Below are 17,307 nucleotides of genomic sequence, written 5' to 3'. Positions count from 1 at the left end.
TTCATTCATTCCTTCATTCATCCACACAATGAGCATTTTGAAAGTGCCTGATTCATGCAATGCACTGATCTGTGAAAAGCTTAAAAACTAATTAGACACAGACCCTGCCCTAAAGAAGCCCACAGTCTTCTTAAGCAAATAAAAATGCAGGAGAGGGCTTCCCTGGTGGCGCAGTGGTTGAGAGTCCGCCTGCCGATGCAGGGGACACGGGTTCGTGCCCCGGTCCGGGAAGATCCCACATGCCACAGAGCGGCTGGGCCCGTGAGCCATGGCCGCTGAGCCTGGGCGTCCAGAGCCTGTGCTCCGCAATGGTAGAGGCCACAGTGGTGAGGGGCCCGCGTACCGCAAAAAAAAAAAAAAAACGCAGGAGAAGGAAGCAACCACATAGCACAGGGAGATCAGCTCGGTGCTTTGTGACCACCTAGAGGGGTGGGATAGGGAGGGTGGGAGGGAGACTCAAGAGTGAGGAGATATGGGGGATATATGTATAGCTGATTCACTTTGTTATAAAGCAGAAATTAACACACCATTGTAAAGCAGCTATACTCCAATAAAGATGTTTTTAAAAAATTCAGGAGAATGGGTTAAACCTGAATCTCAGATAATGAATAATTTGATAGTACTGTAAGTTATGTCCCATGCAATGAGACACAGTGGAGGGAAGGACTATAATGTAATATAAATACTATAAAAGGTCGTACAAAGTGTCCTGGGAATTTAGCTAAACTTCCGAGTTTGCCTAAAGTCTGATTGGACTGACTTAGTAGGAATTGCATACCCAGTGCTCCTTGTCCTGGGGGAGACAGGCACACCATATTTCCGGATTGGAAGGCTAACTCTATGCGAACCGAAATTCATCCGTCAGCTTTGCCGCCCCCGGCCGCTAGATGCCGCCACAGACAAATTTATTGAAACCCTAGACAAACAGGATCCGAGGCCCTCTAGATCCTCCCTGGATCCTTCAATGCTGGAAGACACTTAACGCGCGAGTGGCGAAGGTCTCACGAGAGTGAAAGAAAGTATCGCGATTTTTTCTTTCTCTCCTTTTTTTTTTTGCTTAGCGACTGACAACAGGCCGGTTGCTCCGAGTAGAAGCCCTTGGCCTTCTTCCAAGTAGAAGTGGCCTGGCCTGAGATTGGAGTGAGACCCCAGCCCTAGGCTGGGGTTCTTTCCACAGAGGAGACGGATTCAGAGGGGCTACAGGTAATTCGTACTCACCCTAGCAGAAAGAGATCTCTCTTTCTCCCACCGTAGAGGAATAGAAAGGACTCCCCTTCCCTCTCCCCATCTCCCCTCCACCTCTTCCCATCTTCTTGACAACTGTTCTTTCCCTCCTTCCTTCACGCCATCACCAACCATCCTGCTTCCTTTACTCCCCAAGAAACTTAAGTGGGATCCGACATACAAGACGGGGGTGGTGTGGTGGGGGTGAGGGTGATGCTTTCGGGATTATTGGGTGGGACCAAGAGGCTGGAGTTTACCCTGTCTTCGGGGAACGCCCCTCCCTCCCAGGTAACCCCAGAGACAGAACTCTTTCTAGAGCCTCTACAGCCTCCCCTGAGAAGCTCCGGCCGCCTTGCGAAACTGATCGAACCGGAGGAGACAGCCATTATCTACAGACAAATACTGTTTTGCCCTTGCGCGGGTATCTTACAGCTTTGGGGAGCTGCTTCAGAAGTTGGCTGTCGTTTCTCTCCACGATTCCCTCGTTCCTCAGCCAGCCTGCCAGCAGTTCCTAAATAAGGGCTGCAGCAGAATGACTTAACTGCTTGACCTGGGGCAAAGAAGCCTTAAGGAAAGTTTGAATGGGGGGGGTATGGTGAAGGTTTCAGGCAAAACTGGTGTCTTGGGTAAGGAAGAGGAACCAATGCTGGTTTGGAATCCACCTCCCCACAGAGTGCTTAATGTCCCGTGATAGGAGCTCTGTTCATATTTCCTTTTGCTTAGACCAAGACCGTTGAAAACCAGACATATGATGAGCGTCTAGAGATTAACAACCCTGAAGATGTTGCGAGTATTTATGCTCCAACCACAAGACACAAAGGTAAGAGAGGCATGAAGAGGAAAGAAAGAAATGGTTGTCTTTTGTTTTTCTCTTTGTTTTGTTTGTTTTGCAATTGTAAGTCAGCGGTTACTAAAAACAAACCAAAATTTGTAAAAAAAAAAAAATCTCCAAATAAACCATGAGAATCAAAACTGTTTATCTCACATGAATGACATGTAGCTTAGAATGGCATGTAGCTTAGAACTTAGCCGTACTTTCTTAGAAACAGAAACAAAACAATTGTCTATTACCACATGGAGAATACGTTTGACCCTGGTAGGTACCGCCTTGAGGGTTGCAGGATGGATTCATGATTGTCCCCAAGAATTTTCTATTTTCTATTAGCAGATGTTGGCTTTCAGAGTCAAGTTACTTGCCATTGCTTCTGTTTTCCAAATAGTTAAGGGGGGAGAAAACACAGCCACCCAGATTGCAGGATCTTCCATCAACCTAACCAGTGTTCCCCATCGCCATTTACTTCATGATACTGTTCTGCCCACAGTCTGCCGGGGGTTCATGTTTGTTTAATTTATCAAAACTCTTTTGCTCAGTTCTGAAGATGCTTCAGTTACCTATCCTTAACCTGCAATTCCAATTGAAACCTCAACAGAATATTTTTAGAGGACTTGACACCATCATTTGTTCAACAAACATTTTTTGAATGCCTATTATCTGTCAGCCTTATGCTTGGCACTACGTATACAGTTTTTTGTTTGTTTCTTTGTTTTGGCCATGCCGCGTGGCTTGTGGGATTTGAGTTTCCCGACCAGGGATTGAACCCAGGTCTTCGGCAGGGAGAGCTCAGAGTCCTAACCACTGGGCCGCCAGGGAATTCCCAGGTATACAGTATTAAAAGAGACACTGACCCTGCCATCCTGATGCCTGTAATTATGGGAGACAGATGCCAAATGAATAAAGAAACACAATTACAAATGTGTTAAGTGCATTGATGGGAAGCAAAGAGTTTGATGTTATGGAGAATACTGGTGAGGAGTGGGATCTACTTTTGATGGAGGGGTCAGGGAAGACCTAAGGAGGTGATGGTTGAAACTGAAAGGTGAGAAGGATTTAGACACAGAGGAAAAGTAGGCCAGGAAGAGGGAGCCCCTAGTGAAATGTGAAAAGGACCTGAGGCCAGAAAGAACTTGGGTTACTTTGAGGACTTGAAAGAGACCAGCATATGGTAGGAGAGAGTAACCTCAGAGGTAGTCAGGAGGTATAACAAGCAGGGCTTTAGAAGCCATACTGATGTTATGCATGGCATGGATTGAAGGGTGCAAAGGTGAAAGCAAGGAGCCAGTTAGAAGGACTGTCGCCATGCTGAGTTGAGGTGTGACAGTGGCTTGGATGTGGGGAGGAAGTTGAGAATAGAGAGAGTTGGCAAATGCTAGAGGTATTGTTGTAGTAGAATCACTGAGACTTGCTGATGGATTGGATTTAGCTCTTGAGTTAGGAATCAAGGATGACATCCAGGGTTGTTTGTTTATTGTGGTAAACTTGCCTAATATAAAATTTACCATTTTAACCATGTCGAAGTGTACAATTCAGTAGCATTAAGTACATTCGTGTTGTTGCATAAGTATCTCTACTATTTCCAGAACTTTTTCATCATCCTGAACAGTTATTATTAAACAATAACTCTCCATTCCCCTCCCCTCCCCCCCGCCCCCCAGCTGCTGGTAACCTCTATTCTGCCTTGCCTCTATGAATTTACCTATTGTAGGTACTGCATAAGCAGAATCATACAGTGTTTGTCCTTTCCTGTCTGGCTTATTTCACGTAGCTTAATGTTTTCAAGGTTCATTCATGCTGTAGCATGTTAGAATTTCCTTCCTTTTTATGGCTGAATAATATTCCATTGTTTGTATAACCACATTTTGTTTATCCATTTGTCTGTCGATGGACACTTGGGTGGTTTTGGCAATTGTGAATATGCTGCTATGAACATTGGTGTACAAGTATCTGTTTGAGTCCCTGCTTTCAGTCTTTTGGTGTATGTATACCTAGACGCACAGGTGTTTTTTTTTTTTTAACCAGGTCATTGACCTACTTATTTTTTTGTTTTAAATTTTTAATTAATTTTAATTTTTTAATGCCTGTCATACATATTTATTTATTGAAGTATAGTTGATTTACAATGTTGTGTTACTTTCAGATGTATTGCACAGTAATTCAGTTATATTTATTTATTCATATATTCTTTTTCAGATTCTTTTCCCTTATAGGTTATTAGAAAATACTGAGTATAGTTCCCTGTGCTATATAGTAGGTCCTTGTTAGTTACCTGACACCCAGGTTTTTTTGGTTTTTTAATATTTATTTATTTATTTGTTTGGGCTGTGCTGGGTCTTAGTTGCAGCATGTGAACTTTTAGCTGCTGCACGCAGGCTTCTTAGTTGCAGCATGCGGGATCTAGTTCCCTGACCGGGCGTTGAACTGGAGCCCTGTGTACTGGGAGCTCGGAGTCTTCCCCATTGGACCACCAGGGGAGTCCCCTGACACCCAGGTTTTTGACTTGAGCACATTTATAATCTTGCCAGCCGTGGACATTATAATTTGCTTTCAGTTTAGGCAATTTAAAAGGAGAAAAATGGTGTTTAGTGGGCATTCACTTGACTTAGAAATCATTGAACATGTTTTCATGCCAGTTAATAATATCTTACATCTGGTTATGCTTTTAATTGTTCAGAATATTTTATTGCTTTTATCTTATAGACAGTGATTCAGATTCATATTTGTGACTACTATTTGCCAGGAAGTAGGTCATTTCCTTCCACATAAAATTGTTTTCAATTGATCCTTACAACAATCCTGACTGAGAAATATTACTGACCCCATTTAGAAGTGGGAATACCGAGACTCAGAGAGGTTAAGTCATTTTGTCCACCTGATAGAGTTGTCCTATAAACCCAGTCTTCTGACTATAAATCCAGCACTCCTTTTGCTTTACTAATTACTAACTAATTACTAACCTCATTTCACCATATGTAAACTAAGGGCAGATTTTATGCTATTTATGTAATGGCAGATAATCAGTTAGTATAATGTCTAACCTAATGCCTTAAGCATAGTAATACTTAGTAAGTATATCTCAAATTGAATTGACAGAGCCATGACTAGAATTCAGTTTCCTGTCTTTCAGCTAGATATTCTTATAAACCCTGTTTCATAAAATGGTTAGAGCATAAAATATTATAAATGAAAAATATCTGTCTTTGAAAATCATTTTAACAATAACCTAGGGACTTCCCTGGTGGCAGAGTGGTTAAGACTCCATGCTCCCAATGAAGGGGGCCTGGGTTCGAGCCCTGGTCAGGGAACTAGATCCCACATGCATGTTGCCACTAAGAGTTTGCGTGCCACAACTAAGGAGCCCCCCTGCCACAACTAAGACACAGCGCAACCAAATAAATATTTTTTAGAAACCCCAAAAAACAATAACCTAAAGGGAAAAATTTTCTTCCAAGGACTTCGTCGTTCCACCCATCTTCCTAACAAGACTATGGCTGACAACAGCAGTGATGAGTACGAAGAGGAAAATAACAAGGTGCAGTATAACCCACAGCTTCTTGTGAAATTTCTGCTTTGAATTTTTAGTAGTTAGTTTGAAATGACACTAGTTCAGTAGCAAACATTTCTTAAATACTCACCTCCAGTGATTGGGTTCCTTTGAGCTGGTGGAGGACAGTCACGAGGCAAGAGCATTAAGATTTTGACTCTCCTTCTGCAATAAAGCTTACTGTTATAGCTGATGTTTTGGTGAGAAATTTCATATAACACAGGCCAGTGTTTCACAAACTTTTCTAGTCATAATAATCAACTGGGGTACTTATTTAAAAAAAAAAACAGATAGGAATTCCCTGGTGGTCCAGTGGTTAGAACTCTGCTTCCACTGCAGGGGGCACGGGTTCGATCCCCTGGTCGGGGAACTAAGATCTCACATGCCACGTGGCATGGCCAATAAATAAATAAATAATTTTTTTAAAAAATTTAGAAAAACATTTCCAGTCCCCACCCAGAACTGCCTAAGCAGAATCTTGAAGGTAAAAGCCTGCAAATGTATATTTTGAGCAAGCACTCCAAGTCATTCTTATGATAAAGAAAGTTTGGAATGATTGATCGTGGCATTGGTTCACTGTCAACAGTTGTGATACTGCTAGTATTTTGTGAAAGACACTTTAGTTTTGAAGTCTTAAGGCCCAGATGTTTGGTGTTATTCTATGAACCAAGATAATCACCGTTTCTGAAAGTGGGATGAGAAGACGCCTTAAATTTGCACACGTGCACTGTCTAACAGCCCCTGTGTTTAGGCTTAGCACATGGTCCAATGGTTATGTTTTAATCGTCCTCCAAGAACAGGCGTTTTGAAAACTCAGGTGAAGGACAATATTTGAAGTAATGCAGAAAGCTGTAGCAACAGAGACGGATTTCATAGAAAGTCTAAAAGGTCATGTTTTAAGATAGCCCCACTTTGTGACTAGTGTGCTGTTTGACATCTTACCTACAAAGTCATTTTTTGGCATCTTGTCTGTGGTATATAAAGTCTTCTCCCATAGGTCAGAGATTTTGCAAAGCACTACTTTGAAGAAGCAGACAAAAGAAAAGTGAACAATTTTCCTAAATTGACCTCCTTATTTTGTATATTCACCCTAAATTTTTCTAGTTTTCATCATGATGTAGTCAATATTCAAGGCTCATTTATCTTTCCAATTTAATATGCACCCAGAATCAGCAGATAGGATCCACTTTTGAATAATCTTTGAGCTGACGATATTCTTAAAAATCTCTCCTTGCCAGACTGCTTCCCATGTGACCAAGAATAATTTGGGCAGATTCTGAATTAGGAAAGAACACTGTGGGAGATTCTTACCAATTGTATACCAATAAGGCATATTCTGCAACTGTGTCATCAGTCTCACATGTTACAGATTAGTTAAAATATATTTTTATCTATGTATAATAAATCTGTGTTATGCTTAGAGGAGAATGTAACCCAAAGAAGTTTTTGATGTCCTGTAATGTGTCACAGTTTTATATGTCAGTAGCTGCTTTAATGTAAAAGAAACATTAAATAATTCAAAAAACTAGAACCAATCATCTCTTAACCTCAGTGTAAGCCATATGGCATATGGAAACCAAGCTTGAAAAACCTATTTTTAAAGGGGGCCAATTGGCCACCCTTTAGGTCCTAAGTGAGGGCATGCCACAGGCTCCAGGCCCTAAAGTCAAAGACATGGACCCTGTCCCAACTGCCCCGGCAAGCCCAAGCACCACCTTACCCCTTCTCGTCAGCTTGAGGGTGGGGTGGTGCATCTAGAACCAGAAGCCCAGAAAGGTAGGTCGTAATGCCAAGGACAGAAGAGTCTCTTATCTTGAGATATAATGTACAGTCATTGCATTTAACTTACGGGGGAAGGGAGGGGAACCATGCATAGGTCAGATACCCATTGAATGGAAAGGGAAAACCACAGTCTCCGGAACTGCTGGTCAGAATCCAGGCCCGGGGTTGATTATGAACTTTCTTCTTTTGATAGTTACAAGCAGCTTACCCTGGGCAGTCTTGCAAATTAAATACTAGATTTCCTCCCTGTGATCTCTGTGAGTATTAAGATTGCCTAAAGTGTGTCTTCCCTACTTCATCTTCCCCCATTTCTTCCCAAAATAACTATTATATTTAGAGTTGCTTTCTTCTTCAGAAGTCCCTCAGTTTTAGAGTTGAAGCTGACTGGATAAAGTTTATGCAGAGTTCTCAGAATCTCCTAAGTAATAGGTAAAAGAGATACGTATTCGATAAAATTTATACCCAAGCCTCGAGCAGAGGAAGAGACCATGGTTATAGAAAGTGGGGACTCAGTAGCTAAGGAGGAGCAGAAGAAGGTTCTCGAGGCCCTTCTTGGGAGTGCTTCCTTCTCTTTCCAGTGAATTGGTGTCAGGCGGGAGGGTTCTGGTTAGAGCACTAGGAGAGAACTGGGTAAAGGTATACTAAATTTCTCCTTACCTGGACCTTTCTATCTCCTGCCCTATCTCAGGAGAAAAAGAAGACCTCGCAGCCCACTCCTCAGCGGGGCTTTAGTGAAAACGATGATGACGACGATGATGACTCATCTGAAACTGATTCTGATGATGACGATGATGATGATGAAGAGCATGGGGCCCCTCTTGAAGGGTGAGAAAAGCCCCCTTGCCAAGGAGGAAAACGCCTCCTTCAAAACACTGGACAGGAGGACGTCACTGAGAAGTGAAATTCCAGCAGCTCTTTTGATCTCCTCTATTTAGGATTATCAGATGCTCAGAAACCCAGTGTAATGAGTTTTCCTTCTTTTTCGGCTCTACTGCCCGAATCCTGTGATGTCACTTGCACTATCGGAAACACTTGTGGGCTCAGGGATTTCATGAGGATTTGCTGAGTCAGTTTAACTGATGGTCTCTGACTTCAAGGAGTTCACATTCTAGGGAAGAGAAGATAAATTTATACACATACCAAAGCATTTCTATTTAGCAAGGAAAACATGCATGCACAGGAACATTTCTATTTTAGGCTCAGACCCTTTTAGGACGGGTAGAGAATAGGTGCATCCGGAACCCTGTATTGAGGCAAAATGTTCCTGCATGATGCTTCAGTAAAAATTCTCCTCACCATATTCCAGCTCTGGTGCTAGATTAATCATGACCCACCCTTGTAGGTTTTAATCAAAGTAGATTCTAAAGCCCATTCATTTAAAATACACTTAACTGGTGTAGCCAATCAGTAGAATTCTTTCTAGCCATTAGAAAGTATGAGGCAGCACTCTATGCACTGTAAAGAACAATCTCCAAGGGACACTGTTACATTTTAAAAAGGTATAGAAGTCTTTAGGCTGTGCTATCACGTGTATAAAACAAATGTTACATAAGCTATCTCTAGGCTGCCCTAGGAACTAATAATACTGATTACTCTTGGGAGGGGAACTTGGTGGTAAGGGAACAGGGGTGGAAGGGGACATAACTTTCCACTGAATACATTTTGTACCTTTTATTTCCGATCATGTGCATGCATACTTTATTCAATGAAGTAGTTTAATAAAAATAAAAAGTTACCTTTGAATTATCCACCTGAAGGTAGACACTAAGTAAATTAGGCAAATGTTTAATACCAGACTGACTTTTCATGCTTCCCAGTTTACTTCATGATTCTACTTCCATAAATTATAATCTGGGGAAATATAAACTATTTAGTTTTTTTGTTAAGCAACTCTTCCCAGAAGAACCTTAAATAACTTTCCTAGTCACTTATATACTTTGTCAATTCATTACATTTTACTTAATTATAGTCATTAATATGTACTCTACTACTTTTTTACTGTATACGTTTCATGTATTAATACAAGTATTTTTAATAACTGCGGTATTCATCTTGACATATCTAACCATCTCTCAAGTGTTGGACATTTTGTTTCTAATTTTTTACTTTTATAAATAACACTGAAAAACATCTTTGTAAAAATTCCTTTTTTTCTTGGGGTAAACCATTTTCATGTCAGAAATTAAGACCTCATTCCATCTTTTCTCTTCATCCCCTTCATTCAAAAAAAAAGGGAAAACAATTTCTGCTACTTTCTAAAATTTTTTTAAATTATGTTTTGGATTTTCTGTAGCTCTGTTCTTCATTGTCAGAGATAGCTGAGAGCTAATTATAATCACTTTTAAAGTTACCTTGCAAGCTGCTCAGAAAACGCAGATGTGGGTGGAGCAGAAACTAGGTCCAGAGTCATATGCCCTGTGGCCAGAGTAACACCCGGGCTGAACCAGGGCTCAGCAACCCTTGCTCTTCTCTGGCTACCTTGAACCACATTTTCCTTTCCCCAGTGCCTATGATCCTGCAGATTATGAGCATTTGCCAGTTTCTGCTGAGATTAAGGAACTCTTCCAGTACATCAGTAGGTGAGTACCAGGCCCTCCCACCGTAATCCCCAGCCCTGCCTTGCCCTTTCCTTCCTCTAGTCTGAAACATGGCCATTCCCCTTAGGTTTTTTCAGCCTGAATAATAAAGTAAGTTTCTCTGACAGTTTCCACCTTCCCGTGGCAATATCTCCTAGGTATACACCTCAGTTGATTGACCTGGACCACAAACTGAAACCTTTCATTCCTGAGTTTATCCCAGCTGTCGGGGATATTGATGCATTCTTAAAGGTACAGTCAGAACATCCTAAAACTGACTCCTTAGGTGTTTCTTCTGACCCCTCTATCACTCTAACAGTTCCACTAATTTCCCTGACTACCAATAGCTACCTTAATATATATTCTTCATTTCACTGGAGTTCTTAACTTGCTCTCAACTCCAAATTATACTTATTGCTATTAGGTAATAATTATCTCACTAGGTGTTAAAAATTTGTCATGTATCTGCCTCCTGGTTATCCATGACTTAAGCTTTATACCTAAGGTCCTATAGATCATGTATTTTTTTCTAGGTAGTACTTTAGTACAGCATGATATACAGGCATGCTTTTTAATACTAGAAATAATGATGAACCAGAAGAGTTCTTCCTCTTCAGCTTATTGGAAGCAAGTGTACCTTTTTAGATCCCTCCCATGTTTTTTTCTCTGCTTTCTTACCTTTCTCCTAACCAGGTTCCACGTCCTGATGGAAAGCCTGACAGCCTTGGCCTACTGGTATTGGATGAGCCTTCTACAAAGCAGTCGGACCCTACAGTGCTCTCACTTTGGTTAACAGAGAATTCCAAACAGCACAACGTCACAGTAAGATACTAGCCTAGCACAGGCCCCAGCTCCAGGGGGCCGAGAGTAGAAGCCTTGCTAGTATTTGAACAGTTGACTTACTGCCTATTAAAAGGGATGGCTATGGTTTCAACCAGCCCTATTTTTTTCAGTAACAATTGTATTAAGATATTATTTACCTACCATGAAATTCACCCTTTTAACTTGTACAATTCAGTGACTTTTAGTATATTCACAGAGCTGTACAACCATCACCACTATTTAAGAACATTTTCATTATTCCAAAAAGAACCCCCTTGGGAATTCCCTGGTGGTCCAGTGGTTAGGACTCAGCACTTTCACAGTGGTGAGCCCGGGTTCAATCCCTGGTGGGGGAACTAAGATCCCACAAGCTGTGAGGTGGGGCCAAAAACCTAAACAAAACAAAGAGAAACCCCATGCCCATTAGTAGTCACTCCTCTCCTCATTTCCCCTGCTCTTAAACCCTGGTCACTACTTCATTCCTTTTTTATGGCTGAGTAATATTCCATTGTATGGACATACCATATTTTGTCTATCCATTTACCAGTTGTTTCCATTTCTATTAATTCTGCATCTATGAACGTATACAAGTTGTTGCATGCACATATATTGTTGTCTTGCGTATATAGGTAGCAGTGGGGTTGCTGAGCCATATGGAAACTGTTTAATATTTTGAGGAACTGCCAAACTGTTTTCCAGAGTGGCTGAATCATTTTACAATCCCACCAGCAATGAATTAAGAGTTCCAGTTTTTCCACATCCTCGCCAACACTTGGTATTGTCTGTCTTTTTTATTCTAGCCATCCTAGTAGGTGTGAAATGGTATCTTATTGTGGTCATTCCTGTCCTATTGACCTGCCCCCTTCCCCTGGCTCCAGAAGATTTTATCAGGTTTCCTATAATCTTCATTTGGCTCCTGGCAGGCTTCCCTTTTCAGCAGCTACCTTGAATACGAAATAGCAGCATATGATGAGGCACTCTGTAAAAACAAGAGTAAAAACATCCTTCAGGACTTCCCTGGTGGCGCAGTGGTTGAGAGTCCGCCTGCCGATGCAGGGGACACGGGTTCGTGCCCCGGTCTGGGAAGATCCCACATGCCGCGGAGCGGCTGGGCCCGTGAGCCATGGCCGCTGAGCCTGCGCATCCGGAGCCTACACATCCGGAGCCTGTGCTCCGCAACGGGAGAGACCACAATAGTGAGGGGCCCGCGTACTGCAAAAAAAAAAAACAACAACAACAGAAAAAACATCCTTCAGGGGCTTCCCTGGTGGCGCAGTGGTTAAGAATCCGCCTGCCAATGCAGGGGACACAGGCTCAAGCCCTGGTCCGGGAAGATCCCAGATGCCGCGGAGCAACTAAGCCCGTGTGCCACAACTACTGAGCCTGTCCTCTAGAACACATGAGCCACAACTGCTGAGCCCGTGTGCCACAACTACTAAAGCCCGCGTGCCTAGAGCCCATGCTCTGCAACAAGAGAAGCCAACGCAATGAGAAACCTGTGCACCGCAACAAAAGAGTAGCCTCCACTTGCCCCAACTAGAGAAAGCCCACGCACAGCAACAAAGACCCAACACAGCCAAAAATAAATAAATTTATTTTTAAAAAAATTCTAGAAAAACAAACAAAAGAACATTCTTCAGTGCCATCAGCCAGGCTTTCCCCTTATTTTTCTAGCAACATATGAAAGTAAAGAGCCTGGAAGATGCAGAAAAGAATCCCAAAGCCATTGACACATGGATAGAGAGCATCTCTGAATTACACCGCTCCAAGCCCCCTGCGACTGTGCACTACACCAGGTAAGAAATAGTACATTCTTCACTGTAGTAACCCATGGTAACTTTCACCACCTGTGAAGCCATTGCTTCTGAGAAGGGGGTCCCAAGGCTGGGACATATTTGAGATATATCAACCTGAGGATCTACGGATCCTGGCTGCTACTGGCTAAGAGTGTGGACATAAAGATTATGATTTATCTGGTATTATTACTTAGCCAGCTTCTCCAAACCCCAGGTCCTGGGTAAGTTTGGCCCACCCAGTCTATGTTCTCCTGAAATCCTAATGTGCCAGACTGAGAATCTCCCTTCAGTCTAGAATATCTTGATGCAGAGATTGCTGATACCTGCCCATGTTCTCTATTCACGTTTACTTGTAGGCCTATGCCCGATATTGACATGCTGATGCAGGAATGGTCTCCAGAGTTTGAAGAGCTTTTGGGAAAGGTGAGTGGAAGGTAGCAAGAGCTAAGAAAGTGTGGCATTCATTCTAGGGCCCAGTGTTTTCTCTCTTCTTTTATTACTATTATCATTAACTTTTAAATTGAAGTATAATACAAAATCAGAAACATACATATAAGTGTTGGTTAACTTTCACCAACTGAACACCTTTGTGTAACCAACACATCAGATCAAAAAAACAGAACATCTCTGGCATCCTGGAAGCCCCTCAGGCTTCCACCTCCCAACGTGACTATTTTCCTGACTTCTAATAGCACAGATTAGGTCTGCCTGGTTTTTTGTGGTTTTTTTTGTTTGTTTTTTGGCCATGCCACATGGCTTGCGGGATCTCAGTTCCCCGACCAGATATTGAACCTGGAATCAGTGAAAGCCGGAATCCTAACCACTAGGCCACCAGGAAACTCCCTAGGTTTGCCAGTTTTGTATTTTATCTAAATATAATCATGTTCCTTTGTGTCTTATTTGCTCATCTATATTGTTCATCCATATGGAGAGTCATCCATATTGTTCAGACATCATGGTTATATATTTGTTCTCACAACTGTATGGTATTCCATTGTTTGAATATATCCATTCTATGATAGCCATTTGGGTAGCTTCCAGTTTGGGGATATTACAAATTACTCTGTAATATTATTGTCCTACTACTATGAGTACATACCTTTTGATGAACATATGTACTTTTTGTGTTATCACTTTAGACTCCACCTTTTCCACAGAGGTGTATATGCTATTCTAAGAAGCTGAAGTCCTATTCATAATGATCCTAAATTTTTAAAAAGTGCCCAGGAATATATTTAATAAGAAATTGTCAAGACTCTTTTGAAAACCAATTATAAAACTTTAGTGAAGGGCAGACACAAGCTCTGAGTGAATGAGGAGTCAAGCCATGTTCCTGGAAGGGAGGGGTCAATCGCTCAGCACTGTCAGTCCTCCCCAGTTCACCGTGGAAATGGAAGGCCGTTTCAATTAGGATTTTAACTGCATTGTTTTAGAAACTGAAAATTCGGTAACAAAGTTTATCTGAGAGAATCAATTTTTAAGACTAATCATGAAAATTTTAGGGAAAAAATGAGGATTTGCCCTGTCAGACATTAGAAACACATTATAAAGCTGTAGTAAATAAAACAATAATGTACTGGTTAGGAATAGAAATAGATCAGCAGCACATAACAATCCAGAAACAAACCCATGTAAATGTAGAAATTTGTTGTATAAGAAAGATGGTTATTTTAAATGATTAGAGGGACTTCCCTGGCAGTCCAGTGGTTAAGATTCCGCACTTCCAATGCAGGGGGCGTGGCTTCGATCCCTGGTCGGGGAACTAATTATCCCACGTGCTGCGTGGCCAAAAGAAAAAAAAAAAACTAGTTTGGAATTAAATGATTAGAGATAGGATGGGTTGTGATGAGATGATTGACCAGCCATTTGAGAAAAATTAAATAGATCTAAGCCTCAACCATATGCATATAGGAATTCTAAATGAATTAAACAGTTAAAACAAAAATAAAACTATACAGGACTTGCCTGGCGGTCCAATGGTTAAGACTCCACGCTCTCAATGCAGGGGACACGGGTTCGAGCCCTGATCGTGGAACTAAGATCCCGCATGCCACGTGGTGCGGCCAAGAAGAAAAAAAGTTACTTACATATATATGTGACATTACTGTCCAAGCAAAAAGCTCTTACATATCAAGAAAAGAAAACTGAGCAAAGATGATAACAGGTCCTTCCTGGCCACGGTGCTTAAAATTGCTTCACCACGTTCCCCAAGCTCTTTCCCTGCTTTTTCTCCATGCTACTTACCTTCTAACATACTGTATACCTTACTAATTTTGTCTTTTGTTTCTCCCTACTAAAATATAAGCTCCATGAAGACAGAGTTTTCGGTACATGTTTATTGAGAAATTGTTGTAAAAGCAAAAAATTTGAAAACAATCTCTTTTCTCACAGCATTTTAAAGCTATAGCTGAAGAAAACTGTTTGATTAGGGAATTGAGTAGATGGATTGTAGTACATCCATTCAGTGAAATACACAATGGAGTATCATTTGGCCTTATTTTGCTCTGATACAGAGAAATACCAATGACATGTTGTTACATGGAAAAAGGAAATTGCAGAACCATCTACTCTGATTTTTGTAAAAAGAGAACAAAAAATTTTTCAGAAGCCAGTGGTTTTTAAACTTACAATATTAGTTTAGATCTGGAGCCTGCTGAGATGTCATGTCATTTTTTTCTGTTCCTGTGGTGTCCAAGGACCATTAGGCCTTCTAACACCAAGTAACTATAAATACTTGGCCATAACTTGGGTCCAGTTTCTTCTTCACAAATACACACAGGAAGACTGCATGGCAGTATATTTTACTTATAAAATATTTTGGTCCTGTTATATCATATGCTACTTTGGTGGTTAATGAGTATAACCATTTTACTGATCAGGGGGAAAAGAAAAGGCACGTTGTATTATTTGCTAGGGCTGCCATAACAAAGTGCCACAGACTGGGTGGCTTAAGCAACAGAAATTTATTTTTTCACACTCTGGAAGCTAGAAGTTGGAGATCAAATTGTCAGCAGAGTTGATTTCTTTTAGACCCTTTCTCCTTGGCTGTCTCCTCCCTGTGTCTTCACATGGTCTTCCCTCTGTATGTGTCTAGGTCCTAATTTCCTCTTCTTCTAAGGATTCCAGTCATACTGGATTAGGATTCACCCTAATGACCTCATTTTAACTTCTCTTTTTTACGACCATATCTGCAAATATAGGCACATGATCTGAGGCACTTAGAGGTTAGGACTTAAAACATATGAATTTTGGGGGAACACAATTCAGCCCATGTCACCCCTTATGCTCGGAGCTCTTTTGCTTCAGAGAGAGTGAGTGATGCTAGGACCACTGAAATTTCAGCCTTTTGACTCGGGTCCATCCCGTGCCCCTCCTAGGTGAGCCTGCCCACAGCAGAGACTGACTGCAGCCTGGCACAGTACATAGACATGATCTGTGGTGAGCCCTTCCATCCCTTCCTTGACCCCCATCTCTGGATAAAGTCATTGTGGGCTGTTGAAAAGGCCGGTTCACTCTGAGTTGCAGCCTTTACTTTAAGCCCGTTGTGCTATTTGGCAGCACGCGAGGGTGGTATTTGGGTTTATATGACTACCTGCTGGGTATTTAACCCCCAGAGTTATAGTCACACATCCCGTCTGGGAGGGGACTGGCCATCCTAAACAGAAATGCCCCATAGCTTCCGGATTTTTGTTTATTTCTGCTCACGGGAGTTCTTGATTTCAGCCATCCTAGACATCCCCATCTACAAGAGTCGGATTCAGTCCCTCCACCTGCTCTTTTCCCTCTACTCGGAATTCAAGAACTCACAGGTAAGACCAGCATTGGAGATTGACTTAAGCTGTAGTGAGGACTGCTGCTGTCGCCACTATTTTGGGTCTGCTGTGATTCTGTCCTGTGACAATGGAGAATGTCTCTGCCTGGAGTTACCATCACCCTTCCCCATAACGAAGGGAACTGCAAAGCAGGCAGGGGTGGGGCTTGTAAAGGAAGGGGAAGTAGAAGCAATGTGGGCCTTAGACAAGGCTAGGTAAGGATCTACAGTGGACACTCATTCTCACAGGAGAACCAAGTGGCCTAATGAATGGAAGCAGGAAGCAAGGTTAGTTCTTGCTAAAATGTAGTAACTAGTATGTCCTCAATCCTTCACATTCCCTCTCTCTCCTCACAGCATTTTAAAGCTCTAGCTGAAGGCAAGAAAGCATTCACCCCTCCATCCAACTCCACCTCCCAAGCAGGAGATGCAGAGACATTAACCTTCAGCTGAGACACCTCCCATGTCACTCTGTTTCACGGCTGAGCTGGCTTCTCTGCCCCATCTGAGAAGGAGGGATCACTGTCAGCCACTTGGCGGCCTTGCCTGCCTCACAGCTTGATTCGGAGACAGCGCACGTCTTACTGCCCTCTCTGCCAGAAAGCACTGCCATGGTCGTTAAATGGCTAATGCCTGTGTCAGAGTTCCTTCCCATGGAAATTAATTATGCATCTACGCTACTGTGGGGATGTGAGTTAGAATCTCTGGAATTCCTGGGATCCCAGGACGCTCAGGTTGGGAGGAAGGCTTAAAAGATGTTCTTTTGAGATAGCAATAGAATTATTTTCTTTCATTCTTAAAGTTGGTTGGCAAAGATTTTACAAATAAAATGCTCTTATCTTTCAGGTTATCCTGCTGTCCTTGAAATATGAAAGAGAGAAGGCAGACTGAGCATAGGCAGAGATAAGGAACTTGGC

At 42.0% G+C, this 17,307-nt stretch overlaps 2 protein-coding genes across 3 annotated transcripts in view; one reads left to right on the top strand and one right to left on the bottom strand.

Moving 5' to 3' along the window:
- Positions 1-1,002: 1,002 nt before the first annotated feature.
- Positions 1,003-17,240, top strand: IFT46 (intraflagellar transport 46). 2 transcript variants are annotated; one of them, XM_079930190.1, is made up of 12 exons: positions 1,160-1,203; positions 1,948-2,044; positions 5,512-5,591; positions 8,074-8,210; positions 9,890-9,964; positions 10,120-10,213; positions 10,655-10,783; positions 12,458-12,579; positions 12,936-13,002; positions 15,957-16,017; positions 16,303-16,388; positions 16,748-17,240. In XM_079930190.1, exons 3-12 carry the CDS (start codon positions 5,547-5,549, stop codon positions 16,841-16,843), a joined length of 912 nt encoding a protein of 303 aa, XP_079786316.1. In that variant the 5' UTR covers positions 1,160-1,203; positions 1,948-2,044; positions 5,512-5,546; the 3' UTR covers positions 16,844-17,240. The 2 variants fall into 2 exon arrangements, with proteins under 2 accessions (XP_079786315.1, XP_079786316.1); XM_079930189.1 differs by lacking the exon at positions 5,512-5,591 and having other exon boundaries at positions 1,003-1,203.
- TMEM25 (transmembrane protein 25) overlaps positions 8,225-17,307 on the bottom strand; it is a 21,705-nt gene continuing 12,622 nt past the window's right edge. The window contains exon 8 of the mRNA XM_079930186.1: positions 8,225-8,493. Coding sequence (XP_079786312.1) covers positions 8,453-8,493 — 41 coding nt within the window. The 3' untranslated portion in view covers positions 8,225-8,452. The remainder of the gene's footprint in view (positions 8,494-17,307) is intronic.

Source organism: Stenella coeruleoalba (assembly GCF_951394435.1).
Source record: "Stenella coeruleoalba genome assembly, chromosome: 8".
Lineage (NCBI taxonomy): Eukaryota > Metazoa > Chordata > Mammalia > Artiodactyla > Delphinidae > Stenella > Stenella coeruleoalba.
The sequence above is the reverse complement of the archived record's forward strand: the minus strand, read 5'-3'. Positions and strand labels throughout refer to the sequence as shown.

Coding starts and splice junctions, on each gene's coding strand:
- IFT46 (XM_079930190.1), top strand. CDS start 5,547: ATGGCTGACAACAGCAGTGATGAGTACGAAGAGGAAAATAACAAG. Junction 9,965..10,119: donor CTCTTCCAGTACATCAGTAG/GTGAGTACCAGG, acceptor AATATCTCCTAG/GTATACACCTCAGTTGATTG. Junction 13,003..15,956: donor TTGAAGAGCTTTTGGGAAAG/GTGAGTGGAAGG, acceptor TGCCCCTCCTAG/GTGAGCCTGCCCACAGCAGA.